The sequence below is a fragment of the Bos grunniens genome, chromosome 13 (assembly GCF_055505025.1).
Source record: "Bos grunniens cultivar Pamir isolate PY7600 chromosome 13, Bosgru_T2T1.0, whole genome shotgun sequence".
Taxonomy (NCBI): domain Eukaryota; kingdom Metazoa; phylum Chordata; class Mammalia; order Artiodactyla; family Bovidae; genus Bos; species Bos grunniens.
The window spans coordinates 65,294,816-65,316,797 of NC_141177.1; the positions used below are offsets into that span (position 1 = coordinate 65,294,816).

A 21,982-nucleotide genomic window follows, 5' to 3' on the forward strand; every position below is an offset into this window, starting at 1 on the left:
AAACCCAGTTTTGAAATTAAGGTATATGAAAAACAGTTGACAAATTTGTTTCAGTGAAATGAAATTTGAGAAAACAATAATTCATTCAGTTTATTAAATGTTTATTATCATTGTAAAATAGAGCTGATAGAAGCACGTTGCAGTGTGTATTAAATGTTTCAATCAGCACTGCTCTGTTCAATAGAAAATCATCTGGTAAATAGCATACAATTTAATTTTTCTGAAAATTTTTTTCCCTCCAAAGATAAGAAATTGGGTAGGAATAAGTTTGAAAAAAAAATACAATCATTTTCAGCTTTCTATGCTTTTTTTTTTTTTTTTAGTTTTATGAAACTAGGGTATTTTGCTGTAGTTGTGAGAGATTTTAATTTTTTTTAAATAAAATCTTATGATCCCCCAATTCAACATTATAATTTTACTGCAGGATAAATAAAGAAGAAAACAAGAAGGAGCAAAGCATTGATTATAAATGTCTTAATAATGAGCAAATGTGGCAGGAAAAAATATATGAAGACAAATCTAAGGTAGGTGGATATGTTATTTTTCTGTTCTTTTGAAAGTTCTACTCAGCTTAAAGTTAAAATGGATAAATTAATGGTGTGTGTATATATGTATATGTGTTTGTGTATGTATATGGGTGTGTGTGTATATATATGTATATATATGTATACATTTTAAAATAAAACTGTAATAGTATGTACCCAAATTGCTCAGCTGTTCAATTAGGGAGTTTGTCTTCTCCCATGAGTTGTGCTAGGCAACGTAGGAGTTGAGTGGTCTTTCATGGTCAGCTTGTTCTAAGTGCTGGCCTTTTCAGTTAGAAAGGAGATGATATATATGAAAGTGGAGAAGAGTTTTCATTTTCAACACCTGTACCTAAAGTTATAAAACAGCACATCTCTACCAATGTTTTCTGGAAATCCAAATATTATTTTTCAGATTCTCTTTTAGTGATTTTCAGAGACATTCTGGTTCATCAGTGGGGTCTAGCAGCAAAAAGAAAATGAATTTTTCATGACAGTTTCAATAGAACTATTTAAAAAGAGATAATAAAAACAACTTTAATCATTTTTCCTTTTGTTGCTGGATTCTGTTTTTTAAGCAGGTGAAAAAGTTTTGCATGGATAAATATAGTTGCTCCACTGTATAATTTGTCTTTGCAAATTGGATACAACTAAGATTTTCAAAGTTATTAATTGTACACTTTAATTATAACTAGGAAACTACTTTTATTTTTCATGTAGATATTTTTGGCTTGTATGTCTTTTCTTTGTTTCTTTTTTTTTTCATCCTTTCTTTTAAGAATATCTTCTTGGGTACCTAGGATAGAATTTTTCAAAACTTCTTTTCCTTTTTCTTCTCATTTTTCCTTCTTTTTAAATATCTTGTGTGTGCTTGGTACATAGGTGTGCCAAGATAACTTTGGTCATTAATTATCTCAATATTTCTATAATTGTAAAAACATAATTTTTACAAATATCCTGCTTTGTATTCATTTCTTCAAAGTGTGTTATATAAAACATATATAAACTGTACTGTACTGTTTGCTGTAGTTTAGTATTTTGGGGAGTTTTTGAAATATGACATAGATGTTCTATTAAAAACCTAGAAAATAACAGAGTAATCCACAAATACAATGCTACCCCCACTAAAGGCAGTTCACCCTAGAAGACTTTGAAAATTGTGCAACTGGGTGGATCCTGTTCTTTTAAAACAATGATTATGTTAACATTTATTAAAATGAGTCCCAATTTTTCAAAACATGTTGGGATAACATTTACTTTTCTACTGGAGAAGAGAATGGTTTGCTAATAAATAAAGATTTCAGAAGAAATATTTAACTTTCATAAGCATGTTGCTACTACCATTAATCATTTATAAGTTTAAATATGCCTGTGTTAGCAAATCCTTATCTGTTCTTTAGAATCGTAGAACCAAATGTTTGCCAGTATTTTGCTTACTTGTAGATTATAGTGCTTAATGGACTTTTAACTTTTTGTTTTTATCATTTTGTATGTGTTTATTTTTAAATATTCTGTAATTTCTATTTCCTAATTGGTCTTTTTCTCATTTGTATTTAAGATTGAAATATTATATAATTAATTAATATACAGATTATTAATACTAGTACAACTGTGTTTAAAATTTGGTATAGAAAGTGAGATTTGGGGGAAAATATTGTATGATTCACCTCTTTAATTTTTGCTGTAAAGTAGGTAAGTGAACAGTGCAAGATTTAAATGGGTCTATCTCTTACACTTGGTAAACAAATTCCTTTGGAACTAGCTGAGACTGATTTACAGATATTAGTGTTGATATGTGTCATTTCCATCTGAGGTCTGGGCCCTTTATTTCCTGCTGGGTTAGTGTCTGAAAATGCCCAGTACAGTGCCTGATCCACGTTGAGCACTCCAATGTTAGTTGAATCTTCTGCCCCGAGTCTTGGTCTGGGGTTGGCTTTTAGTGGGTTTAGGAGGTTGTACTGGAGAGGAGTTGGATATAGATCAGCAGAATGAACTTATTTGAAGATGACAGGCTGTGTAAATTGGTAGTACTGACCTGCTCTTCTGTAGATTTTTACTTTCAAATAAATTGATTTAGTAACAAACTTGGACTGAATGACATGTACCGGGCCCTGTACAAGGCACTCCAGGAGAATAACATGGCATAAAATTAGAGTCTGTACATCCCATCTGAGTGAAGACTGTGACAGCATACTGAGAAGCACACCGTTTTTGTAAGACGTGTCTAGACGGGAATACTGCTCAGGGTACCAGCTGTGGGAGGAACCCTGGAGTCACAAACACCAGACCTCCTATTCACCCCCATCATGCAGTCTTCTGTGAGCCCTGGAGAAAGACACCAAACCTCTCTGAACCATCTTCTTATTATCTTAGTAACACCTAACAGTCCTATAGTCTTCTGGAATAGTTGGTTAATTAATTCCCTCACTTAATGATTATGGTAGATTCTATTCTAGGCACTGGGAATACATTGAAATCTAAGATGTTGTGTCTGTTCCTCACACTATTGCTAGAACTTTGTGGACAGATGAATATGCTAGACAAGTGCTGAAATGGAGGGATTGCACAAGATGCTTCGGGAACTCAGGACAGAATCATTCTGCCCAAGGCTATCAGAATAGACTTTTTTAAGATGGTGTCCTTGATCCAGACTTTGAAGAATGAGTAGAAATGTGCCCTTTGGACAAAGCAAGACTGAAGGGCATCCGAGGAAGAGAGAAGTACAGATATAGAAAATTAGAATTGGGGAACTAAGATGTGTATTTGACCAAAGACATGGCTTGTAAGGAGGCTGGATTGCAGAATGTGGGAAGGAATGGAGTGACTGGAGATTAGGCTGTGAAGATAAAGTGAGCTCATGTTGTGACAGAGATTGAATGGCGGTTTGGTGTGGTCATTGAGAATATGCTTTGGGAAAAGACCTTGGTTCAAAACTTGGCTTTGCCACTCAATCCCTTTGTTGAAAATCAGATTCTAAACCTCTTTATGTCTCCTTTCCCTCACCTCTATAAGAAGAACTAACTATATTGCCCTTTAGAAGTTGTTAAGGATGAAAACTAGCAGGCTCCTGCATGCCTCACCAGATTGTCTGCTCCAGTCAGCTACTCTGTCTTCCAAACATGCTCTGTATTTTCCTTCCTCTCTTGGTTGTCCTGATCTTTTCTACCCTCTCCTTCAGCATACAACTCATATGGCCCCATCCTCAGGCCTATTTCAGTTTTCCTGTGTTTCCCCTAGCATTTCATACATAGCACCCTTCCCACAATTTGTGTTCATTACGGGTCTAACCAATAGCATTTACCAATAAGCTAAGTTGTTCTCAAATTTTAATAGCTATCAGAATCTCTTAGATATAAAAATTAGACCCCTTAGAAAGTTTGAATCAGTAGGTTTAGGGTCGAGCCTGGGAATCTGCTTTTTTTTCCTTTACAAGTGTGTGTGTCAATTCTAAGACAGGTTGTCCGAGGACTCTTGGAGAAACTAAGGCCCAAGTGGAGAACAGTGTCCTTGAGAGCAAGGATTGTGACTTTTGTATTCTCAGGGTCTGTCATGTAGATGGTGCTAAAGGAATGTTTCTGAAAGGGGGAAGGCCTTTCAGAGGATAATGTTTTGAGTGGAAACTCAAGTTCTTGACAAAACCTGGAGAGCTTTTAATAAAGGTATAAGTAGCATAAGACAACATTTCTCACACTCTTTCCAAACCATTTCTGCTAGGACTCGCTTTGTGGGAAAAGGGTTTGGAATGGTTCTTTTGGAAAATGCTATTGACTGGATCTGCATCATCCTTCCCAAGTCAAACTGGAATAGTCAAGCTTCAGAGAAAGTTCTGTGGCCAAGAAACCCTTTTAATCCCAGATATTTTAAACTTTGACCAAGCGTTTTTCCTCTTACACTCTTTGCCCAGATAATACCTTTTCATATCCTGCAGAATCAAATGTTCTAGGTATTCTCCTTGGAAACTGCTTACAAGCAAAAGTGGAACCTCAGGAATTGGCAGTTTTTGCAGGGGGATGGCCTCTGCTTACCTAGAATTAGAAAGTCCATGCTGGGAAATGATAAGAGATAAAAGAATTGGAGAACGTTGAGGGAAAGACGTCTTTTCATAGTAGACTCTAGATTTTCATAATTGCTCTAAACTGTCACGGTCAGTTCTAAGTATTCAACTCTCTGAATGGAGAGAAGTAATTCGAGGTGTAGTGCAGGCTACAGCAGACAGCTTTGAGAACAGAAGGCTTGGATTCAGGTGACACCTCTTGAAATGCAGAAGAATTCAATCTGGAAAAAACGTCTGGACATTTCAATTTAAAGTTCTAAGTTGCCTGCAGACTTTCGGGATATATATTTAGGCCACTGAGGTGAAAAAAACACACTATATTATTAACGATCGAAAAGATACACAATTGCAGGGAGTAGTTCCTATAAGTTTTTTAAATTTTTTGTTGTTGATTTTGTTTGCATTTTATATGTTCTCGTAGTAGGCTAACATTATAATGTGGCTTACCTTCTGTCTAGGAAGAACCTATATAGAAATCATTAACTTAAGTTGAAATTATAAGATAAAAATTTACAAGTTTTTCCTGGAAAAGTTAGATTCTCCACTTTAAGTGAAGGAGGAGCTGCACGACAAGTGGTCCACTCAGTGATTCAATTTGACAGGTTTTTTTAAATCAGAAACTATTTAGTGCTGACAAAGCCAGACACATCTTTATATCCTAACACATTTAATGTAGGTAATGTGGAAATTCTTTCATACTAAATCATAGTATAAAGCAGGTTTATTAGGCCATGAGAGTCGTAGGATATTTAAACTTCATGTAAAATATAAAACCTAACTTTATCACTAATTTATGATAGAGAGCTTAAAATAATTATCAAGGAGACTTTATTGTAAGATTTAAAAATTTTCAAATAAACTAATTTCCATGGGACATTGCTCCCTTGGTATAGTGTTCATATCCAGTGAGCAGAGAAGGTGCCTTTACATTTGGAGAGTTAGAGCTTTGCCACTGAATCTATTTCTTGAAAAACAAGGTAGAATAATTGGATGATAGAAATGAATATCAACCAGAAAGCCAGGTGAAAACAGGTATTTCAGATAGGGCCTTAATTCTTCTTCTTTTTTATTGTCTTTTCAGACAAATGACCATGGAAACAATTGACTCTCAGCAGGATGGAAGTTTACCAGATTCTGTGGCAGAGAGCGAATCTGCTCACATGCAGACGCAGACTGGTCAAAATTCAATCCCCACTTTAGCTCAGGTAAACTCAACGTAGGCATCAGGCAGGCACCCATGAAAGTCAGCCTGTGTGGAAGTGAGAATTACACGCAGTATGAGAATTACACGCAGATTCTGTTTTCTTGCCATTGATCATAAGTTTCCCCTGTTGCCTGGGTATCAGCCATTCTTACTGATTTGCCTTCAAAGAGAAGATATGTGTTTGAATTACTTTTGTAACAGACACTATGTAAAGGAGAAACAAAACCCCCTGCATCGTGTGTAGTCCTCAGATTACTATTTGGTACGGTTGGTAATTCCAGATTGATGTAGTTTTATATTCTCAGCTCTAAAGATGACAGAAATCTTGCCATTTGCCCAGTATATACTTGGTTTAATCTTTACTTAGGCCTTAAACTTTGAATTGGTTTCGTTTAGAGAGTACCAATATCAGTTAGCTGTTTTTCAGCTCTTAAACCTCATTTCTGAAATATCTATAAAAATATATAGTAAAAACAGATATATTTGTTTAGCTCATCAACCACTTTCTGAGCCCCTTCCATATCTGGGTGGTGTTTTGGATGCATGAGGCTGTGGATTTCCTGGACTTGCCATCTCACGGTTTAGTGGGGAGGGGTGTTTAAGGGATAAGTCTCGCCACGTAAGAAGTGCTGTAAGACGTTACACAGAAATGACAGAGCTGTGCAGAGGGGAAGCAGCCTGGTGACCAGGAGCACTCTGTTGTTCAGTCACTCAGTCGTGTTCGACTCTTTGTGACGCCATGGACTGCAACACGCCAGGCTTCCCTGTCCTTCACCATCTCCCAGAGCTTGTTCAGACTCATGTCCATTGAGTCGGTGATGCCATCCAACCATCTCATCTTCTGTTGTCCCCTTCTCCTCCTGCCTTCTATCTTTCCCAGCATCAAGGTCTTTTCCAGTGAATCAGTTCTTCGCTATCAAGGGCCAAAGTATTGGAGCTTCGGCTTGAGCATCAGTCCTTCCAGTGAATATTCAGGGTTGATTTCCTGAATATTCGGAGTGCTCTGTAGAGGGTTTTATTATGAAGGGTGAGTAGAGGTCACTGGGTATATAAGGAGAGAGAATCCTATTCTCTAGGCCAGGGAAGAGTATACAGAAGGCAGAGGATGGGGGCAGGAACTGCTGATGTTGAGGACAAGTGGCGCTGTGTCTGGGCTGGGAAGTGGAGCTGGTCAGGGTTAAGTGGAGGGTGGTATGCATCTGAGAGAGTGGACCATCCCATGTTCTAAGTGTTAACCAAAGCAGGATACCTGTGGCCAGGTGGTGTTGGGTGGGACATGAGCAAGCCGGGAGTGGGTGGCATCACAGTGACGTGAGTTTGAGCAGTAGAGAGACTTTGCAGTATCTGGAAGAGAGACTAGGAAGGACCGATGGCTGCCTGGAAAGCCCTCGGCAGTGCCAGGCAATTCCTGGGTTGTCTCCAGCCAGCCTGGTTCCTGCATGGTCTGGACTTTTCCAAAACGCCCTGCACTCAGCCTGCCCTTCTTTCCTCTTTCAGGCTCTCAACACCCACTTGCTCCCTGGGGTTTCCTCCTAACAAGTGCTCTGTGGAGCTGCATCTCCCTGGCAACACCCTTCTTTGTTACCCTGGAAAACAGGCATGCAGACCATGCTATTTTCAAGAAAGCAGCCTTTTTCTCATTAAAAAAAAAAGGTTCATTGTAGAAAATTGGCAAAATGTGTATTATTAAATGAAGAAGAAAATTAAAGCCACCTGTAGTCTTTACATGCAGAAATTTAATTGTTGTTAGTTAGCATCTTGATGTTTATCCTATTGTCTTTTTGTCTGCAAAAAGAATATTAATAGAGTATACTATATCTTTTGATTAATCTGGGGTCTTCTAGAGTTTTCTTTTAAGGTTTTTAAAATCACATTTATTTCTTAAAAGTTAACTTGTGCATAATAGGAAACAAAAACAAAAACCAAAGTCATCCAGAATCATAAGCACTTTACCATCTGATGCATCCTTTTAGGTCTCATTTGTGTATTTACACAACCAAGCGTCCATTTTTATGTAATTAAGGTCATACAGTTATGTATCATGCTTTTTCACACATCACAAATATTTACCATTTCAAAGTCCCAAGTGTGTTGTTAGTCACCTAGTCATGTCTGACTATGCGACCCCATGGACTGTAGCCCGCCAGGCTCTTCTGTCTATGGGATTCTCTGGGCGAGAACACTGGAGTGGGTTGCCATTTCCTTCTCCAGGGGATCTTCCCAATCTAGGGATTGAATCTGGGTCTCCTGCATTGCAGGCAGATTCTTTACTGTTTGAGCTACCAAGGAAGTCCAGTCCTGCCTTCCTTGGTGACAAAATTTCAGAAAAGACAAAAATGGCAACTAGAGTTTTTATAACTGTGATTCCAGATCTGTAGTTCACCTTTTGCTGAAGTGCTAGTTGAGAGCAACTCTTCCTCCTGCGCCTGCTTCTCTCCCTGTAGGTACTGCTTCCCTGTCCTCTACATGTGCCTTTTCCTCCAGCCTTCAGCCTGGGTGACACCCAGCTCTGTGAGCCTTGGTCAAAAGTTGCTGAAGAGGTCAAGTAATGTAGAGTCTGAAAAATAACCTCGGATTAATGAGGTTTTTGAAATCTCATAGGAGTCCAGTTAACAGAAACCAGGCTTTTGTAGGTTACAGAATAATTAAGAGAGAAAGTAGAAATTGGAAGTATAGATTCTTCAAGAAATTTTCCTGTGAAAGAGAAAGATGAGTCTGGGAGACAAAGGAGTGTGAGCTGGGGTAAGTTTGATGTGTTAAATAGGAGTGTGGGGAAGTTTGAAGAGTTAAATAGAACAGAAGGGCTCAGAGATAGAGACTTGTGAGAAGACGGAACCACAGAGCAAGGAAAAGGCTGTGGTTTACATTCATAATGTTTACTTCCTTAAAAATCTCAAGTACATCAAATGTTGATAGTCATTACATCTGGCTAGCAAGTTCATAGACCTGCTATCTTATTCTGTTTTCCATATATTTAAAATACTTGATCAAAAAATATATCACCGTGTTTATCTTTCACATACTAGGAATGTTAAGAGATTAAGAAGAAATCTGTATGCTGATTCATTGATTCTTTTGATTAAATAAGAGTTGTCCTCCATGGATGTGAGGCCATAAATCTTTTATGGATCATGATGTTTTGTAGAATTAGGACACAGTTCTTAAGAGTCAAAATTTTCTAAACATTATTATCAATTTAGATTCTTGTGATGCCTGAAGCAGTTCATTTGAGTATTCATTATTATGCAATATTATATGATAGAAGGATTAGGAAATCAAGCTGAAATCTTCATTCATTAAGCCTATAATGTATGCTAAATGTGACTGACTCTTCTGAATAATTCCTGATATTTTGTACATTCTTGCCACTTATTTTAAACTAGAGGATTGTGAATTCCAAGACGTTTTAGACTTAAATTCAGTCTTGTATAAAATGGAATTTATGACACTTACTTTCCTTTTCACATGGTCTATTTATCATTAAATAGTGTGAGAACAAAAGATATAACCCAAAGTTTCAGTGGGTCTGATCCTTTGCCTCTGGTCATTCGATAGTAGTTCTGCCTATCCAGGGCTTCTGCTAATCAAGTTAACGCTGCAAATCATCCCATTTATAAAGATGTGAAAACTTGAGCTTGCTCTTGGCCCTCACACCTCTGCTCTGCTGACTGATGGAGGGAGGCTAGAGTTCTCATTTGCAGTTTTTCTGTTTTATAACTTCCCAGGTATCAGTGGAGCCTGCCCCCTCTGTCTGTATCCAAAAGCAAATAGAGGTCATGTGGTAACAGTACCCAAGGGCTAGCGGCTGGCATGGAAGATCGTTGAGGTTTGAGTACTGTGATTTGTGTGTTTTCTTGCTTTGAATTACTTTTTATGTTGATTTTTTTTTTTAATTGAAGCTGGAGTCTTGTCTAAGTGTATATGTTGATACGTATATAAGACTAGAGTCTACTCTCCTCTCCCCCTGGAAAAACTGTTGGTGATAAATTAAGAGAGTCTATTTTATATCACCAAGCCAGGAGAAAACCCTTTCCCAAAGCCAAAATAGTGACAAGCAAAATTACTGTATATACAGGTAGTCTTAAAAGTTAAACATACAGCCTTTGGAAGTAATATAATCCTTAAATGGGTAATGGGAACTTATCATTTCTTTTGTGATGAAAGATTTTAGACATATGTAAGAGTAGAATAAGACTTTAACATTTATAGAAACCTAAAATTAAGATTTTGTAGCACTTGCTACAAAATTTATATTAAAAAATTTTTTTCTTTTTCCCTTTTTGTGGAAGAATTTTAAGCAGCTCTACAGATCTCAGACATCACGTCATCTCATTCCTCCTTTCTTCTGGGTATGCAACACTTATACATATTGTCTAAAATAACCACATGTCATGATCATACCTAATAAAATTGAGCATAATTCCTTGGCATAATATGCTCACCATACTCATGTTTTCCCATTTATCTCACAATGTGTAATCTGCTCTGAAAGCAGCAGTGATGGCCCCCTGCCCTTTCTTTATCCCATGTCTCTTGGGAATTGATAATGCTGCCACGAAGCTCTTGGCTGAGTGAGGGAACCCGGATGGAGCCCTGGGAGAGGGTGTGCTGTCTGGGGTTTCATGCCTTACAGCTCCTGGTGCAGCCCAAGGCCTGACTCGGAAGGCTCAATAACTCTGCTGTGTAAATGACCAATTCTCAAAGTTTCAGCAAAGATTAGGAAGGAAAGATGCAAGGAGCAGAACCACAGGGATCATAGAGCTGGAAGGAAACTCGAGAGCATCAAGGTCAGCATAGTGCCTTGAGAGACTTAGTTCTAATATAAAATTCCACCTTTCTGACACCCTCTGTAGTTTTGGAGCAAGAGGACTCTGTGGAGCAGAGGAAGCCACTAGGGAGTATTCAGGGATTGCAGTCTGCTCATTCCTTCCTTATCTTGTCTGCTGTAGATGCCAACGGCATGCTAAAGAAGCGCCTTAGAGAAAAGCAGGCCTGGCTTGCAGTGAGGGATTGGAGTAGGAACGATTGATTTAACAAGGGATAGGTTTCAGTGTATGACTTACATGTTTGCTTTTTCAAACTGGTGGAAAATTGGGATGGCATTTCTCATTGTTTTGCCAGCTGTGCCTAAAGTCTATCTCCTCTGTCCTAAGTAGGACCAGGAATAATATGAATAGCTGTCAGAAAACAAAACAAGCAATGTTTGTTATTGCTAATTGGCCAGCAACATCATATTTGTATATGATGATCTGCATCATGTTAGGTTGATTTGTTATATTTATTATTGGCTGAGTACATCTAGCTCAAGCTCAGTGTTTAATTGAATCTTATTTTTTAAACCTCAGTATGATGAAATTAAAAGATGCTTACTCCTTGGAAGAAAAGTTATGACCAACCTAGATAGCATATTGAAAAGCAGAGACATTACTTTGCCAACAAAGGTCCGTCTAGTCAAGGCTATGGTTTTTCCAGTGGTCATGTATGGATGTGAGAGTTGGACTGTGAAGAAAGCTGAGTGCCGAAGAATTGATGCTTTTGAACTGTGGTGTTGGAGAAGACTCTTGAGAGTCCCTTGGACTTGCAAGGAGATCCAACCAGTGCATTCTGAAGGAGATCAGCCCTAGGATTTCTTTGGAAGGAATGATGCTAAAGCTGAAACTCCAGTACTTTGGACACTTCATGCGAAGAGTTGACTCATTGGAAAAGACTCTGATGCTGGGAGGGATTGGGGGCAGGAGGAGAAGGGGACAACAGAGGATGAGATGGCTGGATGGCATCACCGACTCGATGGACGTGAGTCTGGGTGAACTCCAGGAGTTGGTAATGGACAGGGAGGCCTGGCGTGCTGCAATTCATGGGGTCGCAGAGTCGGACACGACTGAACTGAACTGAAGCTGATTCCGTGACTTGAGAGGCTCTTACTGGAGGAAATATTCCTCTTAAGATTGTAAAATAAAAAGTTTCATTTTATTGTTGACTTTCTTTCTATTGCTCTTTAATTTTATGTATTCTTTCTCCTGGTTATTTTTAAGTGCCATAATTTAATTTTTTTGATCATAATACTTGTATTCATTTAGCTCTAAAAATTAACATAAATTAGGAGGAGAAAATAGAACACTGATTTTTTTTTTCAGTAAATGCTAAATCTTCATTGTTTCTTAACTAATTCAAGAAAATATACTACTTTGACATGTAACTCATTCTTGAAGGTAATTTAGGGTTTAAGGGACATAAGTAAAAATAATTTGTGAACTATTAATATTAGTGACCATTTTGTTTGATTTGAATAATAATTTTTTATATAATCTGTACTCATATTTTGATAACTTTGTATATAATAGCTAGTTGTATTATTGTTCAGTCTCTAAGTCAGGTCTGACTCTTTGCAACCCCAGGGACTGAGGCATGCCAGGCTTCCCTGTCCTCCAGTATCTCCCAGAGTTTGCTCAAATTCTTGTCCATTGAGTTGGTGATGCCATCCAACCATCTCATCCTCTGTCGCCCCCTTCTTTCCTAATAATAATAGCTAGTATATTTTGCTAGTATATTTCTTTCAGTTACGTTCAGTTGCTCAGTTCATGTCTGACTCTTTGCAACCCCATGAACTGCAGCACACCAGGCTTCCTTGTCCATCACCAACTCCTGGAGTCCAACCAAACTCATGTCAATTGAGTCGGTGATGCCAACCAACCATCTCATCCTCTGTTGTCCCCTTCTCTTCCTGCCCTCAATCTTTCCCAGCATCAGGGTCTTTTCAAATGAGTCAGCTCTTTGCATCAGGTGGCCAAAGTATTGGACTTTCAGCTTCAACATCATTCCTTCCAATGAACAGTCAGGACTGATCTCCTTTAGGATGGACTGATTGGAGCTCCTTGCAGTCCAAGGGACTCTCAAGAGTCTTCTCCAACACCACAGTTCAAAAGCATCAGTTCTTTGGCGCTCAGCTTTCTTTATAGTCCAACTCTCACATCTATACATGACCACTGGAAAAACCATAGCCTTGACTAGATGGACCTTTGTCAACAAAGTAATGTCTCTGCTTTTTTAATATGCTGTCTAGGTTGGTCATAACTTTCCTTCCAAGGAGTAAGTGTCTTTTAATTTCATGGCTGCAATCATCATCTGCAGTGATTTTGGAGCCCCAAAAAATAAAGTCTGCCACTGTTTCCATTGTTTCCCCATCTATTTGCCATGAACTGATGGGACAGTATGCCATGATCTTAGTTTTCTGAATGTTGAGCTTTAAGCCAACTTTTTCACTTTCCTATTTCACTTTCATCAAGAGGCTCTTTAGTTCTTCTTCACCTTCTGCTTCTTTAAAGGTTAATTTTTGGCTTTAAAACGCACTCTGTATTTTCATCCCAGTGTATTACATGTGATAATACTTTGCTTTGAATGAAAATTGATGTTTCAGGAACTTCCCTGGTGCCCCAGTGATTAAGAATCCACTTTCTAGTTTAGGGGACGCAGATTTGATCCCTGGTCAGGGAACTAAGATCCCACAGACCGAGGAGCAACTTAGCTCATGTGCCACACAACTAAGACCTGATGCAGCCAAATAAATATTTTTTTAAAAATAGGAAAATTGATGTTTCAAAGATAATTTCAGCAGGTATAAAGCAAAGTCAAATTTCAGAATAAGATTTTGTTTTTTCACTTCTTATAATCAGGAAAAAAATACAAATCTGTTTTAGTGTTTAAGAGATTGTTAGAGATATTCTGTCATTTGTAATGATTTTAGGTACTTTTTGATGCTCAAGTCTTAGTTTTAGTAGCAGGTAGTTTGTCACTAACAGTAATGGAAAAATAACTGAGTATAAACAGTTACTTTTTTTACGCTTTCTCTGATTTTTCCTAGTTAACGAGTAGGTTGTGGGGAGGGAATACAGGAGGTGCTGTTGATAAAGGGCTATAGATTCCGATTTGAAGGATAAAAATGTTCTGGAGATCTTTTACAAAAGTATGAATATGACGAACAGTACACTTAAAAGTGGTTAAGATGATTAATTTTATATTATGTATTTTTTTACCACAATAAAAGAACAGCAAAAACAAAAATAGACTAGACACTGAAATTTTTTAATATTAGAAATGTTAATTTTTATAGTTTCTTCCTTGAGTAAGATTCAGTTTGTTTACTTTGCCTCACTTCAATTTTTGCTGCTACAACCTCTGTAAGCCCCAAACTATTAAAGGAATTACACTGGGAAGCACAGAGGCTTTGGGAAATTTTCACTCATTGATTAATTGTGATGACAGCATCTTAGTAATGATCTTCAGAATTGTGAGCTTTCTGAGCCTTCCCCCACCCCCAGAGGTACGATCTGTGGTTCTCCAAAAAGGCGTAGGAGAGAAAAGCCTGCTTGTGAGGTCAAAAATATGGGGTTGGCCAAAAAAGTTTGTTCAGGTTTTACGGCAAAACCCAATGCTAAGTAAAGACAATATCAGGTGAAAATAGTGCAAGCAGAAATAGTTCAGGAAAAGCACTTGCCTTTAAGTAGGTAAGTTCTATACAGCAGTAGACCTCTTTTTAAATACCTTTTGAAAACTAATGGTAATTTATTTGATATCAGATATGTTAATATACCATGATAGGTACTGCCAGTATAAGTTGGCCTCCCAGTTCCTCAGAACTTTCTAGTTTTACCTTTTCTAGGGGCTTGTTTCCTGCTTTGTACTTGGTATAAGGAAAAAGAGCCCTAACTTATACCAATATTCAGTTTGAATTAAGTGTTTTACACATAGCTCAGTTCTCACAACAACTCTGTAGAAAGGTACTGTTTTCATTATCTTTTGCAGTTGAGGAAAATTTGGTACAGAGAGGCTGAGTAACTTGTCACAAGTCACATAGCTAGTAAAAGGCAGAGCCCAGGAAACCTGGCTTTAGATAGCATTAAATATTTCTATTACTTCTGTGATAATACATAGGTACTCAGTGTTGAACCAGATTATTTCAGAGGACATTACCTGGGAACATGCATGATCAGCAAAAAGTAATCATAATTGTATGCTACATATAGTTACTATGGGGCTTCCCTGGTGGCTTAGCTGGTAAAGAACCCGCCTACAATTCAGGAGACCCTGGTTTGATTCCTGGATTGGGAAGTTCCACTGGAGAAGGGATAGGCTACCCACTCCAGTATTTTGGGGCTTCCCTGGTGGCTCAGATGGTAAAGAATCTGCCTCCTGTGCAGGAAACCCAAGTTCAGTCTCTGAGTCAAGAAGATCCCCTGGAGAAGGGAATGGCTACCCACTCCAGTATTCTTTCCTGGAGAATTCTATTGACAGAAGAGCCTAGCAGGCTACAGTCCATGGGGTCGAAGAGTTGGACAACAGAATGAGCAACTAACACTTTTCACTTTCAAGATAGTTTCATGTTTATGTCCCAGTTCAGCTTCTGATCTTGGGTAAATGAAGAGCATAGAAGATTTAAACTTTATCCATTTTGATGTATTAGTAACTGGTCCATATAAATCCTGGCACCAATAACCAGTCTAACTATTAAGCAGTAACTCTGGGGTCAGGAGCACGAGAGCGCCCACAGCTTTAGAATTATGTTTTATAAAATGATGGGGAAGTCAGTCTCATTGCCTTTGGTAAAATCAACGGATTGATTATCTTCTTGGCAATGAGCCAGCTAATTATCATCTACAGCAAATGTGGGGCAATTTGTTATTGCTATTTTTGTATACGGTTAAAGAAAAGACATAAAATCCTCAGTCTTAAGTTCAAGTTTATAGTTCAGTAGTGTTTGCTGTAATGTACTCGCATTGTTGCGACACAGATCTCCAGATCTTTTTCATCTTGCAGATCTAACACTGTGTACCTATTAAACAACAACTCCTTTTTACACATCCCCCCAACCTCCTGTAACTACCATTCTATGTTTGGTTTCTATGAATTTGCCTACTTTTGGATACCTCATATAAGAGGAATCATCAACATTTGTCTTTTCAGTTCAGTTCACTCAGTCGTCCGACTCTTTGCAACCTTGTGGACTGCAGCACGCCAGGCCTCCCTGTCCATCACCAACTCCTGGAGTTCAACCAAACTCATGTCCATTGAGTTGGTGATGCCATCCAACCATCTCATCCTCTGTCATTCCCTTCTCCCCCTGCCCTCAATCTTTCCCAGCATCAGGGTATTTTCAAATAAGTCAGCTCTTCATATCAGGTGGCCAAAGTAATTGAGTTTCAGCTTCAGCATCAGTCCTTCCAGTGAATATTCAGGACTGATCTCCTTTAGGATGGACTGGTTGGATCTCCTTGCAATCCAAGGGACTCTCAAGAGTCTTCTCCAACACCACAGTTCAAAAGCATCAATTCTTTAGCACTCAGCTTTCTTGATAGTCCAACTCTCACATCCATACATGACTACTCGAAAAACCATAGCTTTGACTAGACAGATCTTTGCTGGTAAAGTAATGTCTCTGCTTTTTAATATGCTGTCTAGGTTGGTCATAACTTTCCTTCCAAGGAGTAAGCATCTTTTAATTTCATGGCTGCAGTCATCATCTGCAGTGATTCTGGAGCCCCCCCAAAAATAAAGTCTGTCACTGCTTCCACTGTTTCCCCATCTATTTGCCATGAAGTGGTGGGACTGGATGCCACAATCTTAGTTTTCTGAATGTTGAGATTTATGCCAACTTTTTCACTCTCCTCTTTCACTTCTTCTTCACTTTCTGCCGTAAGGGTTGTGTCATCTGCACATCTGAGGTTATTGACATTTCTCCTGGCAATCTTGATTCCATCTTGTGCTTCTTCCAGCCCAGCATTTCTCATGATGTACTCTGCATAGAAGTTAAATAAGCAGGGTGACAATATACAGCCTTGATGTACTCCTTCCCCTATTTGGAACCGGTGTATTGTTCCATGTCCAGTTCTAACTGTTGCTTCCTGACCTGCATACAGATTTCTCAAGAGGAAGGTCAGATAGTCTGGTATTCCCATCTCTTTAAGAATTTTCCAGAGTTTGTTGTGGTCCACACAGTCAGACACTTTGGCATAGTCAATAAAGCAGAAATGGATATTTTTCTGGAACTCTCTTGCTTTTTCGATGATCCAACGGATGTTGGCAATTTGATCTCTGGTTCCTCTGCCTTTTCTAAATCCAGCTTGAACGTCTGGAACAGTTCGTGATTCACAATCTGTTGAAGCCTGGATTGGAGAATTTTGAGCATTACTTTACTAGCATGCGAGATGAGTGCAATTGTGTGGTAGTTTGAGCATTCTTTGGCGTTGCCTTTCTTTGGGATTGGAATGAAAACGGACCTTTTCCAGTCCTGTGGCCACTGCTGAGTTTTCCTAATTTGCTGGCATATTGAGTGCAGCACTTTCATAGCATCATCTTTTAGGATTTGAAATAGCTCAACTGGAATTCCATCACCTTTGCTAGCTTTGTTCATAGTGATGCTTCCTAAGGCCCACTTGACTTCACATTCCAGGATGTCTGGCTCTAGGTTGGTGATCACACCATCGTGATTATCTGGATCATGAAGATCTTTTTTGTATAGTTCTTCTATGTATTCTTGCCACCTCTTAGTATCTTCTGCTTCTGTTAGATCCATACCATTTCTGTCCTTTATCGAGCCCATCTTTGCATGAAAAGTTCCCTTGGTATCTCTAATTTTCTTGACGAGATATCTAGACTTTCCCATTCTATTGTTTTCCTCTATTTCTTTGCACTGATCACTGAGGAAGGCTTTCTTATCTCCTTGCTGTTCTTTGGAACTCTGCCTTCAAATGGGCCTGTCTTTCCTTTTCTCCTTACCTTTCACTTCTCTTCTTGCACAGCTGTTTCTAAGGCCTCCTCAGACAACCATTTTGACTTTTTGCATTTCTTTTCCTTGTCTTTTTGTGATTGGCTTATTACACTTCACATAATGTCCTGAAGGTTTATCTGTATTGTATGTGATAGGAATTCCTTCCTCTCTGTATGTACACACCACATTTTGTTTATTATTACTGTTTTTTAAAGTTGTTTTTGTTAAGTCAGTAATCTTTAGGGCTTATATACCAAATGATTGGTAGAAAAATTAATGTAGAATAGTTCAAGTGAATTGAAGTTTCCTTCATAGGCATTCCTATGAGTTGAGACTGTGGTGGTGGTTTGGTTGCTAAGTCGTTTCCGATTCTTGCACCCTCATGGACTATAGCCTGCCAGGCTCCTCTGTCCATGGAATTCTCCAGGCAAGAATACTGGAGTGGATTGCCATTTCCTTCTCCAAGGGATCTTCCTGATCCAGGAATCGAACCCAGGTCTCCTGCCTTTCGGGCAGATTCTTTACCCACTGAGCTATGAGAGAAGATCCCAATAAGTTGATACTGGTCAGAAATAAAGGTAAGTGGTTTTAGGCATTCATTCTGTAGCTTCAGGCTTTTGGCATGTACATTTCTTCCTCAGTATTAAAATGAATCTAATCTATATCATTGTTAAGAGTAGTTTTAATATCCACTGTTTGCCCATATAAGCCATCTGTTGGGTAAATGTCATTTTGGGCTCAGGATCTCATAGCAACCTACTTCACTACGTGCATTTATTACTTTATAATGGAGTTGGCTAGAAAATTATGATCAGTTTTAGTTTCAGTCTTACTGAAATCAATATATAAGACTGATTTTTAAAAGTCTAGAGCTAAAAGAATTTTGACTTCCCTAAAGATCATGTTCATAGTCAGTCTTTATATAAGTAAAACACATATCATATTAGAATATAAAATGATGCTCCAAGTACTGTTAATAGGAAATGATAAGGATCAGCTAGAGAAAAAAGTCCGCTAGAGCGTTGTTTTTCAAAGCATAAAGAAACCCTAATTTTGTCATCACCAGTCGCCACAGTGATCACCACTGCTTATTGGAAGTATTATCAGAATAGACTATATAATTAAGAATGACTTGATTCTGATATTTGCTTTGCTTTCAAAAGGGGAATTTTTTAAGAGAGACATTTGGCCATTTCGAATTACTTCCTTTTTAAATTCAGATTATAAATTTTAGATAGTTTTTGTTTATTCCCTATACACAGAAAGGATTCAAAGATCATGTTGTAGTTCTCCTTATAATTTTAACATAGATATAAAAATATCAGTCTCATGTGTCCAACTCTGTTATCAGTGCTTTCAGTTGATATTTACAAGGTAAAATTTAACTCCATTGATTTTTGCAATTTGTTAGTCACATTGTTTAAAAAAACCAGAACCTCAATATGGGAAAGAAAAACAGTAAAGACACTACAGTGATACCAATTCTGTATTTTTCATGTTGTGTTTGTCTTCATTTAATGTGATTAAAAACAACTTTTAAAAACATTTTTATTTATTTATTTATTTGGCTGCACCAGGTCTTAGTAGTGGCATGTGAGATTTAGTTCCCTGACCAGAGATCAAACCTGAACCCCCTACATTGGGAGCATGGAGTCTTAGCCACTGGACCACCAGGGGAGTCCCTAAGTACAACTTTTTAAAAAGTGAAGTGAAATAGTTTATGTCTATTTTAAAGTGTACACATTTATAATATTATTTGCCTGTTTTCAGCCTTATTCTTTAAACACTTCTTTTTTCGCTGTAGAATCAACAGACTCTTTTTGAGAATCTTGTCTTAATACACAGAAATCAAGATATTTTTCCAGCTTCTCCCATAGGGTGTTACTGGGTTTTCATTGGAGTCCTTGGAATTAAAATAGATAATGTATAGATTTGATTTTTCAGGCAGCAGAATTGATAGTGAAGTCTGCTAGACCATGCATTCACCTCTTCTCATCCTTTATTAACTGTCTGGAATGCAGGCTCAGTGACTGTGTGACACGTTCAGCTGCACTGTGACCTCATAAACCCCATCATAAGGGAACCTAGCTACGCATTGGTGCCAGTCCACTAGGTGCTAATCAAATGCTGTGTGACAACATTGTGAGGTTTTACCAGTTATAAGTGTCATTATTAGATTTTTTTTTTAATTGCAAAGCCAAGTTAGGCTGTCAACTGCATCATCTTCATTTATTTCATCACGTTAACTCCTGTCTCTAGTGGGGTTTTTGGTGGATGTGGTGGCCTCAGCATAATCTATGTTTCAGGCATCCTATAGAAGAGGATTATTCTTCAGGGGATCTGGAAAAAAAGGTAAACTGTCTGGCATGAGTTCATTTTTACACTTTTTAGAGCCTCATAAATAGAGGTGTAAAATTATAAAATATAAAACACACCCATTTTATGTGTTTGTTTTTTGGGCAGTTGCCTGCTTGATTGATGGAATGTGATGAGTGTATTGATAGATCCTCCCTTGGCCTTCTTTCCTACTTTTCTTTTAGACTTTTTTTTTTGCACAGAAGTTCCCTCCTCTGAGAAGCTTCCCACAGAAGGTATACCTTAACGTAGCTTCCTTCCATCCTCCCTCTACCTCATTAGCTGTTGTTGATTAGTCTCTTAGTTGTGTCCAATTCCCCATGGACTGTAGCCCACCAGTTTCCTCTGTCTCTGGGATTTTCCCAGGCAAGAATACTGGAGTAGGTTGCCATTTCCTTCTCCCGGGGATCTTCCTGACCCAGGAATCAAACTCATGTCTCCTGCATTGGCAGGTGGATTCTTTATCCCTGAGACACCAGGGAAGCCCACCTCACTAGTTCCCCTTCTTTATTTTTCTTTTAAGAATTTGGTGCCTCTCCCAAATTATGTTTTAGTCTCTTCATCTGTTTTCTATCTCCTGATTTAGGAGAGCAGACTTTTCTTGTTTACTGCCTTATCTCTGCTGTCTAGACTGGTCCACAAGGCAGGCTTCCAGCATTTGTTGAGGGAACAAAAGAATGAGTTAATTTTTAAGTATGACTTGTTTCTGTGAGATTGACTTATTAAAAATTCTTGGAATGAATATATGATGTTTATAAGAAAAATGGGGCTTCCCAGGTGCCTCAATGGGCAAAGACTCCACCTGCAATGCAGGAGACACAGGAGACTTGGGTTCGAACCCTGGTTTGGGAAGATCCCCTGGAGGAGGAAATGGCAACCCACTCCAGTATTCTTGCCTGGAGAATTCCATGGATAGAGGAGTCTGGTGGATTACAGTCCATGAGGTCACAAAGAGTTGGATACAACTGAGCGCATGCACACATGACCTCCTTCACTGCCCAGAGTTTGGACATTGAGTTTTCACTGCAGATACAGATTCATGTAACTCATCTCCAGAATTCTGGGAATTCAGTTTTGTTCTAGTAGGTATAGCTCTGTTTTCTATAGCAGAGTTTCTTCTCACTAAGCCATTTTGATGGAGCATTGTTTAATAATGTAAAGTCCTGAAAATTACACTTGAAAAACATTTAGAGTGACTCTAAGCATGATTTATACTTATCAAAACCCCCATGAATCTTTCTTGAGTTGTTCTCCAGAATATCTAATTTTTCTCCAGCAGGTCATTTCCATGAAAGTGTGTGTAGCACTAACTGCATCTCAAGCCACAGGTCTCATCTGTAGGAATACTGGTGATGCTCTTGGGTATAATGTACCTTCTGTTTTGCTCAGTCTCTGACATATGAATGTTCTATCAAAATTACTGTGGGTGGTGATTTTGACCATCCTGTTGTGGTGGAGCTAAAATTGCAGCCCGTTTCAGCACTCTGCGCTTTGAGCTGTGAGCAGGGCCCAGAGGCTGCATGAGGACAGAGCAGCAGTTTTCAAAGTGTGATTCAGGGAACCCTGGAGGAGACTCCAAGGACCCAGTATTTTCCAAATAACTACTACATGATGTTACACAATCATGCCTGGAGGTTTTGGAGGACAAACCTATTTTCATAATAATACTAAGATGTATTTTTTTTTTCCTCTGGATTGGCATTTGCCCTGATGGCACAAAAACAGTGGGGGTTTAAAAGTGTTGGTGCCTCATCCCAGTCACGTAAGTCGTGCCAAACTTTGTTAGTGGTCATTACAGTCTTCACTGCATTCACTTGCAGTTTTTTAAAAAAAGTCTGTTCCACTTAAGATGGTCCCTGATGAAGCAGTAAACATTACCAATTATATTAAATCTTGACCCTCAAGTACATGTTGTTTTAATATTCTGTGTTCTGGAAGTGGAACATTCATTGAAAGCATTTCTGCCACTTACTGAAGAGCAGTGGTGATCTTGAGAAAAAACACAAGTTATTGTCTGAGGGACAAGATGAACTAGCTGCATTCACATACACACACACACCCGCCCCTGCCACAGGATATAATTT

At 38.5% G+C, this 21,982-nt stretch overlaps 1 protein-coding gene across 17 annotated transcripts in view; it reads left to right on the plus strand.

Moving 5' to 3' along the window:
* CREM (cAMP responsive element modulator) overlaps nucleotides 1-21,982 on the plus strand; it is a 67,700-nt gene that overhangs the window by 11,527 nt on the left and 34,191 nt on the right. For 8 of the 17 annotated variants that reach the window (XM_086334655.1, XM_086334664.1, XM_086334665.1 and 5 more), the window contains exons 2-3: nucleotides 425-524; nucleotides 5,660-5,783. The exons of 2 other annotated variants lie outside the window; for them this stretch is intronic. In XM_086334655.1, coding sequence (XP_086190781.1) covers nucleotides 481-524; nucleotides 5,660-5,783 — 168 coding nt within the window. In that variant the 5' untranslated portion in view covers nucleotides 425-480. The remainder of the gene's footprint in view (nucleotides 1-424; nucleotides 525-5,659; nucleotides 5,784-21,982) is intronic. 7 more of the 17 variants (XM_086334659.1, XM_086334668.1, XM_086334669.1 and 4 more) reach the window with 1 other exon arrangement.